This window comes from Grampus griseus (assembly GCF_964374135.1).
Source record: "Grampus griseus genome assembly, chromosome: 5".
Lineage (NCBI taxonomy): Eukaryota > Metazoa > Chordata > Mammalia > Artiodactyla > Delphinidae > Grampus > Grampus griseus.
In genome coordinates, this window is record NC_138998.1 from 141,897,899 (window position 1) to 141,911,605 (window position 13,707).

The 13,707-nt window shown below is 61.0% G+C and overlaps 1 protein-coding gene across 1 annotated transcript; it reads right to left on the reverse strand.

Annotated features, from left to right (window-relative positions):
* Positions 1-300: 300 nt before the first annotated feature.
* On the reverse strand, positions 301-6,470 carry ICOSLG (inducible T cell costimulator ligand; the record flags this gene model as incomplete). Its single annotated transcript, XM_082655363.1, has 7 exons — positions 6,116-6,470; positions 5,139-5,420; positions 2,607-2,777; positions 1,624-1,659; positions 1,431-1,526; positions 1,214-1,324; positions 301-383 (listed from the first exon to the last, which is right to left on the reverse strand). Exons 1-7 carry the CDS (start codon positions 6,453-6,455, stop codon positions 301-303), a joined length of 1,119 nt encoding a protein of 372 aa, XP_082511489.1. The 5' UTR covers positions 6,456-6,470.
* Between the last annotated feature and the right edge of the window lie 7,237 nt (positions 6,471-13,707).

Sequence of the window (13,707 nt, forward strand, 5' to 3'; positions counted from 1 at the left end):
ACCCCGGGCCACCACGCCCAGCTGCACCGCCCAGCACAGACCTTCTCCCAAAATTCCACTGTTTTTGTTTTTTCATTGTGTTTTTGAGGAGGGAAACCTAGCTTTTGACCAACAAATGAGGTCGGGTTTTCCTCCCAGGGAGTGTTCTGGAGGGACATGAGTTCCAGGAGTTTGTCTGGTGCCGCCCGCTCAGTGCTTCAGGACGCGTCTGCACAGACGCCGGGTCCTCAGGGCGGAGGTGGGGCAGGAGACTGACCGGCAGAGCCAGCACGTGGCCCCTGAACCTGGAGCGAACACGGCCTAGCGCAGGTCATCCTGGAAGAGAGTGGCCTCAGGAGCCCGTCCGGTCCAGGATGCTGAGAAGCGCCGCAGGCTCTCGGGGGCTGGTGGCGGAAAGGAGCCGTCACAACCCTTTTCTTGTTCTGTGTTTGGCAGCGAAGGTGGGCAGCCCACCTACTTGGGGGCACACGTAACCCCGAGGAGTTGCCGACCTTTTGAAAGGGCTGCCAGGATCAGGTCAGTGCCCGCCACGTGCTCCCTGGGGTCAGCGTGGCCCTTCCAGGGGGCGCCTGCGTGTCCCCACAAGGCCAGGTGGCCCAGTGTCCGTGCAGCCCCCAATACGGGCGCAGATGGTGTCCTCTGTCCAGCCTGCCCGGGTCAATTCTCAAGCTGCCACCCGACGTCCCCACTGGTGGCACGTCCTGGGGGAGCTCTCATCACACGTGCTCTTGGAAGGAAAGAGGAGAGGGGCACGAGCACAGAGCTGGCTCATTCTCTCTGCAAGCAGAGACTCATCTTCTCAGGAACCAGGACGGTGAAAACAGGGTTGAAAACGCCTGCAGACGGGCGCTGCATCGGACTCTCGGGTCAGCAGGCCCGGATTCTTTAGCAAGCCGTGTCCCGCATGGTCTGTAGGCAGCCTCGGGAGGGAATCTGCTGCCGCCCCAGGCAGCCGCGTGCCCCGGAATCACCTGGGTGAACAGGTGGGCGGCCACTGCCGTGTGGGTCGTGCTCACCTCGGGCCCACCCTCCCCTGACGACCCTTCTCACAGGTGGAGAAACGGGGCTCAGGGCATGGTCGTTGGCCTCAGGCGTGGAGCCCGCTGGCCTGACCACCAAGGCCTGGCAGCCTGAGGCACCTGCCAGTAGGAAACCGAAACTGAAGGCCCTGCGTGTGGCTACTTTCCCAAACTGGGGCGGGAATCACTCTGACCTTTGCTCTGGGACCCTGAGGTGCCGAACAAAGGGTCTGGACCCGCTGGAGAGGCCCCGCCCCCGAGGGGTGGGGCTGAGACGAGGGAGAACAGGAGGACGAGCCGGGCAGCTGGGGAGGGGCAGCGGGGCTGTGGTCCCAGGCTCTCTGCTGACATGTGCGCGTGGCTGTACGTTTGGAAAATCCCAGCACAGTGTCAGCGAGAGGACGGGCTTACACGCCAAGGAAGGCCAGGGGGACAGGCCTTCGCTTGGGATTTCACCGTCTCTGAAACTGGAAACGCCTATTTCCTGGTCATCGAGTAGCACCCGTGCTGAAAGGCGGGCACAGAGAGAGTGGAGCGCCCAGCTCGCCCGAGCCCGTGGACCCACGCTTCCTCCACGGGTCTCCTTCCCTCCTGGCAAACTGACCCGTGAGCTCCAGCTCCGGCCTCGCAGCCTGGGCGCCTGTTGGGACAAACCAGAAACACTCAGGGCGGGCCGTGAGGGGGCCTCTCTGAAGACCCCAGGGGCCCCGCACTCAGCAGCGCCCCACTCCACGCTCCTCTGGCTTCCTGCTCGGGCGAGGGCTCCCCAGGCCGCCCTCATTTCCAGGACGAGACTTTGTAAGAGGTCAGGGTGGGAAACGCTTCAAGGTGCTCAAGGGCCTTCAGCAGCCTGGCTGGGTCGGCAGCGGGGCCGTGGGCAGTATTTCTGGGCAGACGGCATTGGCAACCAAGTGGCAGCTCCAGGCGGCACGTAGCAACCCCTCCCGTCGGGCAGAGCTCCCACTGTGCGCAGGCTCCGCAGTCCAGCCGCGCTCGCTTCCACACCCTCCCAGGAGTCCAGGAGGAGCCCCACCTGGTTAATAAGACCTTTGGGGATGCCCGCTGACCTCCACCACCAGACCAACCTGGGGAGACTGGGCTGGCCCCTACCCGAGGGGTTCCCCCGAGGCCCCAGCCCTCAGGCCCTCTTGTGACACCTGGGTGGTCCCAGGGTCCACATTCTAGGCTCTTCTGCTCCCCACTGTGAGTTCTGCTTCTTCGTTTTACTTAGTCAAAACCCATACTTTCTGGATCTGTCTTCGAGCTTGGCCAGAACTGGTCAGACGGCCTTGAGGGACTGAAGGCAACTCGGCTTCCACAGACACACCACGTCCACACTCGGAGTCCGCCGTCCCCCCCCAGACCCAGAGACCGGACTTCCCTTCTGGGGCGGAGCTGTGTCAGGATCTCGGAGGTGGAGGTCACACCAGGGGCACTGGGGCTGCTATCCTCACACACGTGAGCACTATTAAAGCATGCTTCCCGTGAGAGCGGCACCACGCAGGGCTTGGAAACATCCTGGGAAAGGCCAGCCCTCACCCCAACAAAGTAAGCGTGCGCTGTCTGCAGCGCGGGCTTCTCTGATACCTGCGTAGCTTCTGTAGGGACATCTCCGCCTGCACAGCCAGCCCGTGGCCACGGCCACGGCCACGGCCACGACTAGCACAGCAAGGACGCTGAGAACCGGCGGGTTCACCGCATCTTGGGTGTCGTCCACTGGGTCCTCTGTGATGCTGTCCTTGGTTCCCATGAACATTTCTGCAGGAAAGGAAAGTAACCCAGGACTTACAGGGTCAGGGGGAAAAGGGGGTTTCTTCATCCTGAAGGAGAGAGTGCTAAGGGAAGTATCGATCCACCAGACTTTCCCAGAGGTGTTTTGTGATTTCTAAGCTATAAAGCTGATGGAGAGAAGGCTTTCCCCCTTCAGGTGAACCTTTCTCTTTCTGGGCTGTCATTCCTCCTCACCCTACCTGTGTGACCTGTAATCCCAGCCCTTCCTAAAGGTCCACAACTGGGAATGGGCGTGGTGGGAAGCACAGTCTTCCTGGCTTTTCTTTTTTGGGGGGGGGGTGGTACACGGGGCTCTCCCTGTTGTGTCCTCTCCCGTTGCGGAGCACAGGCCCCGGACGCACAGGCCCAGCGGCCATGGCTCACGGGCCCAGCTGCTCCGCGGCATGTGGGATCCTCCCGGACCGGGGCACAAACCCGCGTCCCCTGCATCGGCAGGCAGACTCTCAACCACTGCGCCACCAGGGAAGCCCTTCCTGGCTTTTTAAAGTAAACTTAATTTAATTAATTCTTTCTAGCTTAATTGCTGGCTTTAAAAAAAATAATGGTGAAATTCACATAACATAAAATTAACCATTTTAAAAGGAACAATTCAGTGGCATCTAGTACGTTCACAAGGTCACGCAGCCAAAACCATTATCTAATTCCAGAACTTTCCACCACCACAAAAGGAAACCCCCTTCCCATCAGTGGTCACTTCCCATCCTCTCTCCCAGCCCCTGGTAAACTCTAATCTACTTTCTGTCTGTTTGGATTTACCTATACGGGCCATTTCATACAAATGGAATCGTACACTATGTGGCCTTCTGTGTCTGGCTTCTCTCACTGAGCATCACCTGCACGGTTCCTCCACATTGCAGCATGGTCAGTGCCTCATTCCTTTTCGTGGCTGAGTAATGCTCCACTGTGTGGATGGACGCATCCCTTCGTCCATCTGTGGACACTTGGGTTGCTCCCACCTTTTGGCTATTGTGAATGAGCTGCTGTGAACACTTATGTACAAGTATTTGTTTGATTCTCGTTTCCAGCGCTCTGGGGCGCACACCTAGGGGTGGAATTGCTGGGTCACAGGCTAAGTTTTTTTTTTTTTTTAGGCTACGGACATGCAGGCTCAGTGGCCATGGCTCACGGGTCCAGCCACTCCGCAACATGTGGGATCCTCCTGGACCGGGGCACGAACCCGTGTCCCCTGATCGGCAGGCGGACTCTCAACCACTGTGCCACCAGGGAAGCCCCACAGGCTAAGTTTTAAGGAACTAGCAGATTGCTCTTCACGGCGGCTGCACCGTTTCCTGTCCCACTGGCAGTGCATGAGGGGGCCAATCCTCCTGTCCCAGTGTCCAACCATCGTGCCCCTCCCTGGGCAGCTTGTTACAAGTGTCCCGTGTTTGCCGAAACCCGAAGGAGCCATGAGCCAGACAGTGGCTAGGCCTCCCACGCACCTTAGAACCATCTGGAAGCTTTTCAACATGTCCTGTTGCCTGGACAGCCCAGAGGTGCTGATTCAGAGGGTCTGGGCACAGGGCGGGGTGATGGGGGTTGACAGGCTTCCCAGTTGTCCCCCAGAGCAGCTGGGCCGAGACTACGGCCCCAGGAGACCCTCCCATTCCCCTTCCCCTACACCCGGCTGCCCTGCTGGGATGCAGAGGCCAGCAGAGGCCTCTGGTGCAGCCAGAAGACCATGACCGCTGAGTCCCAGGGCTGCGCCTGCATTCCAGGAAGGCGAGTGCCCGGGCGCGGGGGCTCCCGGCAGCTGGGCGGCAGGCAGGCCCCCGACACCCCCATCCTCCAGCTCTCCTGCCCCTCCTTCCCTGGCGTCTCAACGCTGCTGACAGGGACACACAGGCTGAGAGAGCCTGTGGCTTCTACGAAGGAGTCACCCGCCTGCACCCTTCCACAGGGGGCCTGGGACGGCAGCCAGGCCCAGCCGGACCCCCTGGTGGAGGAGGGGTTCTGGTTTCCCAGGGGGCACACGTCCGAAGAGCTGGGGTGGTGGCTGTGCAGGAGGCGCTTCAATCCTGATGCTGCCGCCGCCTCAGCTGCAGCTTCTGAAGCGTTACGTGACCTTTCGGAGCCTCAGTCCCTCATCTGTGAAATGGGTCCCCAAAACTGACGCCCCCCCCAGGTGCATGAGGATTAAGCGCCCCGAGCACCTGGCCGGCCCCTGCCCTCCGCCGCACGGTGATGTCTGTCCCCCCTCGCCCTGCCACCACCTCTGAAGCCGCTGCTGAGTCACCTCATAGGGGCTTGTCTCCCACCTGAGAGGATCCCCCAAGTCGCCCCTGGCCCCAGCCTTGGGTCGGGGTCAGTGCGCAGACCCCGGGACCTTACCCGTCTGGCCGCTGGTCAGGTTCTGGTGAAGAAGCACGTTCTCAATGCAGCAGCCCACGTCGACGGCGGGGCTCCGCCTGATCCGCAGGACGCTGACCACGTTGTACAGGCCCCGCGCGTTTAGGGACACGGTGCTGTTCTGCAGGGCGTCGTCCAGCAGGCTGTTGTCCGTCTTGTTGATCCAGTACACTTTGGGCCACGGGTAGCCATTCGTGGACGTGCACGTGAAGACCAGCTCCTCGTCCTGGGATGGGCCGCTGACCACCGGCATGCTGTAGTTTGCTGCAGGGGAGGGAAACGGGCTGAGGGCTGCCAGGTTCCGAAGGTCACAGAAGGGGGGGGGGACACAGTGCCAAGGGCCAGGGAAGCAGGGAGGCAGCCGTCGTGCCCCAGCCGCCGGAGCAGGGCCGGGACCAAGGCTGTGGTCTAGGCAGCAGCACAGGCCCTGTTCTACCAGTCACGCCCCCCAACCCACCAGTAGGGGCGCTGTGAGCCGGGCGGGCAGTGACCGGCACCCACGTCCCACCCCAAGGAGGTTGGCCTCCTTTGAGTCTAGTGACACGGTCAGCTGACAAGTCACCCGTCTCTCCACCGAACAGTGCCCTGAGCAACTTGCTGGAGGCGCTTTAATTTTCTTCCTAAACTCTGATCTCATTTAGTGCCTTATACCGCTCCCTCCTAATTTCATGAAAACATCTTGTTTGGGTTGAATTGGAGAGTTTCGAGGCAAGGACAGCAAGCTTAGGAGCTCCTGTGAGGAGGGAGGCACCTCGGCTCCTGGAAAACTTTCTTACGAGCCGAACGATATTTCCACCACCTAAGCCGCACACCTGGTTTAAACAGAACCCCGCTAGAGGGATCTGGATTTCCTCTAAGGGAAGACACGGGTGAATGAGCCGCAGAAAACAGGTCTCACTGACACTTCTTCCGGGCCGTAAGGCTGGGCTGGAATCAACTCGGCAGCTCCGCCGTCTTACCTGCCACGTTTAGCGTGACCGTGACTTCCAAAATCTTTTCTAATTCTAAGGATTTCCGAAACACCAGGCAGTTGAACTTCTGCTCGTCCTGGGGAGTGACATTGTGCAGGTGCAGAGAGAAGTCGCCCTGCTTCATGCCGTCCAGGGACAGCCGGGCCCGGTCTTTGTAGTGGTTGTTAACGTGGCCGGCAGAGCTGTTTCCCGAGAGGTAGTAAGTCACCACAGAGTTGGTGTTCTGTTTGCCCGGCACACTGATTTGCCAGTAAACGTAAAGGTCATTTAAATCGAAGGTGTTTCCTTCGGGGTAAGTGCAGCTGAGCCAGACATCACTGCCCACCATCGCTCTGATCGCTTCTGCTTGAATCTCTGCAAACATCCAAAGAGAACAGAATTCATCTTCCGCGCTCGACGCGTAACTCTGAACTCACCCTTTGGAGGGACGGGGGAGCTTCTGGGTTGCAAGACGCAAACCCCAATTCTGACTCATTTCAGTAGGAAAGGAATGTATTAGTAATAATACAATAAACAATAATACAATAAACAATAGTTTAAAAATTCGGACACGGGCGGTAAGCTGCTCTGATACATCACCGGGGTCGGTTTCCAGTCATCATGCCGGGAGCCAGCCAGGACTCCTCCCTGTTTTTACTACTTCTTGGGAGTTTACAATGAATTCAGAATCAAAAGATGTTTTTTAAAAACTCAGACATTTGAAAAGAAAACATCAGCTTCTCAACAACATCATTATAGTAGTGTTTGCAACTCCATCAGAGAAGGCCCGGCGAGGTTCTGTGGTCTGTTACAACGGCTCAAATGCCAGCAGGGAAAGTGGCCGTGTGCCCTGACCCGCCGCCCTGTGGGCTGGAGGGCCAGGCAAGGCCTCAGTCTCCGCTGCGCTGCCATATCCCCGTTCTGCACTCTTCTGGAAGCTGGTGGCTTTGGGGAGCAAAGGGGTCACGGGAAACAGGAAGCCCAGCTCCCAGCTCCTCTGGAAAGCGGAGGTTCTGAAACACTTGGGGGGAACTGCGCTCTGCCTGTCCCAAACACAACACGAAAGGAGAACCACGGGGTCTGGCCGAGCCCTCCCCTTTGTGGCTCTCAATGCCACACACTACCCTGGGCTTGGGGGCCCCGTTTTCTCACAAGGGCCCCTGGAAAAGCAAGCAGGGCTGTGGGGAGGACCCCACTGACACCTGTACTCCGCGGTCCTCACTGCTCAGAGCTGAAGGGCTTGGAAGGCTCCAGCAAGAGCACCGTCTGCACTTACCAGCTCGCAGGCCACAGAGTAGCAGCAGCAGTAGTCCAGGGCTGGGAAAAAACAACCAGAAAAGGGTGAGTCCCGCTCTCCCCAGTGGAGTCAGGAGCCGGTCACACCCACCATCCCAGTGGGAATACACCCCAGCCAGGCCAGCAGCCCAGGCCACCCGGGCAGCCAGGGATTCAAGGAGCGGACGCAGCACCAACTCCTCCCTGCCCAGCAGGCAAGCCCCAAGGGGCTGGCAGCCCCTGCACGGGACCAGCTCCCACGTTAATAAAACGCCCCTCAAAGCAATTATGAGGGTGTGATAAAGGGTATCGAGAGGAATCATCAGCCCCCTGGTGGCCTGGCTTTGCACGGATGGAGTCTAAGAAATTGTATAAAATTGGATAAAAACCCACTTTCGGGGTATTTGAAGTTTGAGAGACAGAGAAGATGTAAGATGCCCCTCCCCCTGCCAGGGTCGGGTGAGCCCCAGGACGACCTTCTGAAGGAACGTGATCAATCTGAAACCAGATCTGCTGGCTCCACTGGAGCTGGTGCACAGCTCAGCCCTGGGGGCCGGCACACCCCTCTCATGACTCCCAGGCTCCTGGCGCGTTCAGCCTGGGAGCCTCTGTACCCCGCATGCCTCAGCGGTGGCCCCTGCCTCACCTGTCACCACTCTGCCCGCGCCCCAGCCCACTCCTCGTTGGGTCAGAAAGCACAGATGGGGCCCCCCGTTCAGGGGTGTGGGTGGCTGGTGGCTGTGACATGGAAATATTTTTACTTTCCGTTCTTGAGGGAATAGTCTTTCCCTGTATTTCCAACTGGGGAGACTGGGTGGTGGGACCCTGGGGTGGGTGGGTTTCTGGGCTGTGCGTGTGGGACACCTGGGGATGGGGTACCTCACCAGCTCATCAAGGGAAACACAGGCTGCCGATGCTAAGACTGCCCTGAAGGGGGTATTTTGGCAGAAAGTTGTTGCCTCCCCCTCAGCTGGCAAGAGACCAGGAGTGACCAGCTGGCCGGCACCTTCCCCAGTTTGCCTTTGCTGATGCAGGAGGGGGAAAACCCAGGCGTGCGGGGGGCACGTCACCAGTTGGTGTGCACCAGACGGCATTCGAGGTAAATAAGAGCGACCTTGGCACAGCAAACTCACACCCTTCTTTCCTCTGGGCCACCGCCGGGGGCGGGGAGGGGAGGGGGGGGAAGTGAGAGTGGGTCGCTATGTCTTCTCTCCCAGCTTTTCCTCTTTCCCTCCCTCGGCAGGGACCCCGCCCCGGGTACACCCGCGTACTGCCAGCGTCCCGCGCCGCCGGGAGGACAACGCCGACAGGTAACCACGCCTCCCGCGGCCCCGCGCGGTGCCGCCCCGCTCCCGGAGCCCGAGGCCTCCGCTGTGCCGCCAGGCTCGGTTCCCCGCGCCCAGAGGGCGCGTCCGCGCACACGCTCACCTCCTCTGCCGCATGGTGGGGGCGGAGACCCCGGGCCACGGGGGAACTCGGACGGCGGGAGATCTCGGAGTACTAGAGACCTCGGGCCGCGGAAGCCGTCGGGCCGCGGGAGAGCTCCGAGCACGAGCACAAGCGACCTCGGGTCGCGGGAGCCCTCGGAGCGCCCAGCACTCGCTGCGCTCCCGCCGCGCCTCGGAGGCTCTGGGCGCTGAGCTGGTCGCCGGCTCAGCGCCCTCCCGATCCGGCCCCGCCCCTGGTCCCACCCCCGGCCCGGTCCCTCCCACGGCCTTGGCCACGGGCAGGCGCGAGGGAACGGAAGCTTGGACAGTCACTCCCGAAAGTTCAGCCCTTCCCAGGAGAGGGCGTAAGTCGGGCCCCGCGGGTTGTAGGATGGGGCTCCAGGTCCACCGGACCTTGAGCCTGGGCGCAGTAGGTATCCCGGCAAGTCGGCGGCAGGGAAGGTCCGGTGGGGGAGGGCGGCCGAGCGCGCTGCTGGAGGGCTTGCCCAGCTGGAGGGGCCGTGGGAGGCTCAGTGCTGCCCTGGAGTCGCGCAGAACGTCCGCGCCCCCAAGCGCCCCGGCTCCGCCTGCGCTTGTCCCCCGCCCCAGCGGCCTGAGAGCCGGCGGGGCGCGGCGGGCTGAGAGTCAGGCTCCCGCCCTCCCTCCCGCTCTTGGGCCGCAGCCAGGACCTCCAGCGCTTGGTGAAGTCAGAGCCCCAGGACGTTTAGGGATGAATGAATAAGTGGCAGGAAGGAGGGAGGGAAGGCAGGCCGGCAGGCTCCATCTTCCAGTCCAGCCCTAGTCTCCCCCGAGCCCGCGTTGCTGCCGCGTCCTTTGTCAGTCCTGGGCCACCTGCCGCGGCATATTTGCCTATTAAAGGCTCTGAAAAGCCCACCGCGTGGAAACCAGTTCGTCTTTGCTCCTCCAAGCGTGTGGGACTTCTCACTCTTTTTTTTTTTTTTTTTTTCTGGTCTGGGAAAGGCGGCGCGGAGCCCCGGAGCTGGGGGCAAACGCCGCGTTTCCTTCTTGCCCAGCCCACCCAGTCCACAAGGCCTCCTCTCTTTAGGCCCAGCTGCGTCCTCCTCCCGCACCAGCCAGGTGGGTGCCGGCCAGGCGAGTGGGTGGAGCCGTGAGGCAAGAGCCGTGAGGCAAGAGACCGTCCAGCCCCCGGAAGGGCCTGGGCCCCCAGGCACCCACCTCAGGCCTGGAGGCGCCTGTTGGGTGGAGGCATGAGGGGTGTGTCCTGCGGCCCACGCTGATGGGGGTGCTGAGACCAGCCTTTGGGGCGCAGGACAGGCAGGGTGTAAAGTGAGGGCAGAGCCCACGGGGCTCCTCTGGCCCCAGCCACCTGCATGCTGTCATTCTTATAACAAAGATTTAGTGCCCACCTACCACACGCGGCCTATGTGAGTGCTAAAGAGAAAAGCTTAAAATAAGAGAATCTGCGCCTGGTGGAAGTTAACATTCCTGTGGCGACAAGAGCAAACAAGACAAGGAAGCAGGGCTTCCCTGGTGGCGCAGTGGTTGAGAGTCTGCCTGCCGATGCAGGGGACACGGGTTCGTGCCCCGGTCCGGGAAGATCCCACATGCCGCGGAGCGGCTGGGCCCGTGAGCCATGGCCGCTGAGCCTGCGCGTCCGGAGCCTGTGCTCCGCAACGGGAGAGGCCACAGCAGTGAGAGGCCCGCGTACCGCAAAAAAAAAAAAAGAGACAAGGAAGCAAAAGAGCTGGTCTGGGAGATGGGGATGCTGCCAAGGAGGGGGATGGGGGCTGCAGGTGGCCAGGGAGGGAGGTGGGCCTGCGGTCCTAAAGCGCAGGGGCTTCACCTGACCTCCCAGGTCAGGCTGCAGGTTGGGGCGGGGGATTTACAGAGGCCAGGCAGGGTCTATCCTCCCTTTGGGGGCAGGGGGAGGAGAAGGGACAGGGGTCCCGGCCAGGACTCCCGTTCAAGTGTCCAGTGAGGGCACAGACAGCCTGAACTTGGGTGGGGGGGCATCAGGAAGGGGTTGAAAGATGGAGGCCAGGAGGAAAAGTAAGATCTGGCCAGGAGAACCGGGCGTGGGTATAAATCAGATCAGAGATGGGGTCTCAGGACGCTGCCCATCCCCAGAGCCAGAAAACCAATGCCGCGTCTAGAGCAGATGCAGCGGGGACCTTGGTGGGGGGGCGGTCACCGTGTCAGGCCCAGCAGGGCCGGAGGGGGCACGATATCGGTGGCCTTAGATCCCCTCCCGCGGGGTTGGCAGCAGCTGGCAGAGGAGGGCCGACCCAGCATCACCCGCGGGTGAGGAGAAAGGGACAAGGGACCGGCTGGGTCCGACACCTCCCGCCTTCCTGGGTCCAGTCCCGCCCCCACCAAGACCCCCCCGCAACCCGCAGTGCTGGGGAGTGGAAGGGGTGGACCCCACACACAACCTCGGGTCCTGGGGGACGGAGAGGCCCCCTCGGTTAAAACCTCCCTCGCAGTGTCGGCTCACGTGGCGCGGGGAAGGAAAGGTGCCCAGTCGGCGTCCCGGGCCGCAGCCCTACCGTGCAGCGGGGGCACAGCCCCAGGGCAGCGGGGCAGGGAGCGCGGTGGGCTTCCGGAGGCGAACGCCGCGGCGCGGCCGGCTGCTGTGGGGAAGGGGTCAGGCTTGGCTTCCGGGGCAGCCCTCCTCCCCGGACCCCGGAGGGCCAAGTGCTGCTGCCAGGCTCACCCAAGAGTGGGCACCCTGGGCCCAAGGAGCGCGCTGCCTGTTGAGCGGGCAGGCAAGCGGTAGGGAGTGCAGTGGGGCTGGAAGGGGACGTCCGAGCAGGACGGGGCGGGAGCGGGGGAGGGACACCCCGGGAGCGGGCAGAAGACCAGCCCCAGGCCCCTGAGACCGTAACCCCTCTGTGCCTGTGTTTCCGCATTTGCGAAGTGGCGGTAGCGACAACGTCTTCCTCGTAACGCAGCTAAGTAGGTTCGTGGTTCCTGTGAGTGAGCACACGTAAGGCGTCCGCACCGATGCTGGCACGTGGCTTATAGACAGAGGATTTCAAGACGAACGAGCACAGAGGACGGCCCTCGGGAGACTTCCTGCGGGTGAGCTGAGGTTTTCCTCTCTTGCCTTCACCCGTGACCGTTTCTCAGGCAGCGAGGCGGGTGTGTGTGTTGGGGGTGCCGGAGAGAGAAGCCCACCCAGAAGGCTATCTGGGCCAACCTGGGAACCAAGCCGGAGTTGCTGCTGTGCTGAAGGTTCAAGGCTCTGGGTGCAGACACAGAAGCAAGACCCCATTACCTCAAACTCGGGGCTCAGAACAACAGAAATGCACCGTCTCAAGTTCTGGAGGCGGGATGCCTGAACCAGCGCTTCTCCGGGGGGCTGGAGGTGAGGGTCCTTCCCGACTCTTCCGCCCCGGGTGCCCCAGGCGCCCGCTGTCTTGCAGCTGCGTCTCTGCCCCCACGGCAATGGCCTTCTCTATATGGGGTCAGGTCTCCTCTGCCACCCCTGGCGAGGGCCTTGGGGCTCACACGTGATCCAGCACAGTCTCCCCATTTCCATCTCATCACAGCAGCCAAGCCCGCTTTTGCCCATAAGGTGACATTCACAGGTTCTGGGGTTTAGGACAGGAACATCTTTCTGGGGTCATTATTCAGATGACCACAGGGGGTCACAAGGGGCCTCTGTGGGTGGGATTAAATACTTAGAGGCAGAATCTCAAGGTGTTATAAGGCTGCTTGGAGGGGCTCTGGGCCCCGCCTGGGAGCAGGCTGGCACGGAGCTGACGCCAGCAGACCGGGCCCCCCGGCGCCGGCTGCCTCGGGTGGAAGCAGCTGTTCCCAGCCCTGTCCCGTCAACCGCCGACACGAGTGCCCGTCTCTGTGGTCGGTTTGGGCCCAGGGCTTGGCGTCCCTGGAGGGTCTCATCTGTGCTCAGATGCTCCTGTCCCCACTGGCCCTCCGTGTTTTCTGGGGCTGCCATGACCTTGGTTTCATTACAGACCTTTAGCCCTTGGACAGGAGACCCGTGACATCACAGCCCAGTATTGTCCCCCTGCTAGCCTGGAGGGAAGGTCTTCATGAAGATGAAGATGTTTCTATCGGCCAGGGCTCTGTGTGTGTGTGTGTGTGTGTGTGTGGGTGTGTGTGTGAGAGAGAGCGGGAGAGAGGGAGAGAGAGAGAGACAGGAAGAGAGACAGTTTGTTCAAGGAACTGGCTCACGTAATTATGGAGGCCTGATAAACCCAAAACCTTCGGGGTGAGCTGGCCGGCTGGAGGCCCGGGAAGAGCCATGCTCAGAGAGAATTCCTTCTCGCTCAGGGCAGATTAGGCCTTTGAAGGCTCGGGACTGTCTCAGTCCGACGCGGCCACTATAATGAAATTCCACACACTAGGCAGCTTGTAAACAACAGAAACGTCCTGCTCGAAGTTCTGGAGGCTGGAAGTGGCAGGTCAGGTACTGGCAGGGTCGGGTGAGGGCCCCTTGCACGGTCACACGCTTCTCGTGTGTCCACACGTGGGCAGGGGTGAGGGAGCTCGCTGGGGCCTCTTTTGTAAGGGCACTAATCCCAGTTTGGAGTCACCTCTCAAAGGCCCAACCTCCTAATACGATCACCTTGGAGCTTAGCTTAGGTTAGCATCAACCGATGAGTTCAGACACAGCACCCACCCGCACTGTGGAGGGTAACCTGCTTTACTCAAAGCCCACTGATTTAAGTATCAATGTAATCCAAAACGCCCTTCACAGAAACCTCCAGGATAATGTTTGAACAAAGGTCTGGGCACCGTGGCCCAGCCAAGTCAACACATAAAATTAACCATCACAGCTTCTATTCTATTTCAAGATACTTTTAAAACACCCTTCAGGGCTTCCCTGGTGGCGCAGTGGTTGGGAGTCCGCCTGCCGATGCAGGGGACAAGGGTTCGTGCCCCGGTCCG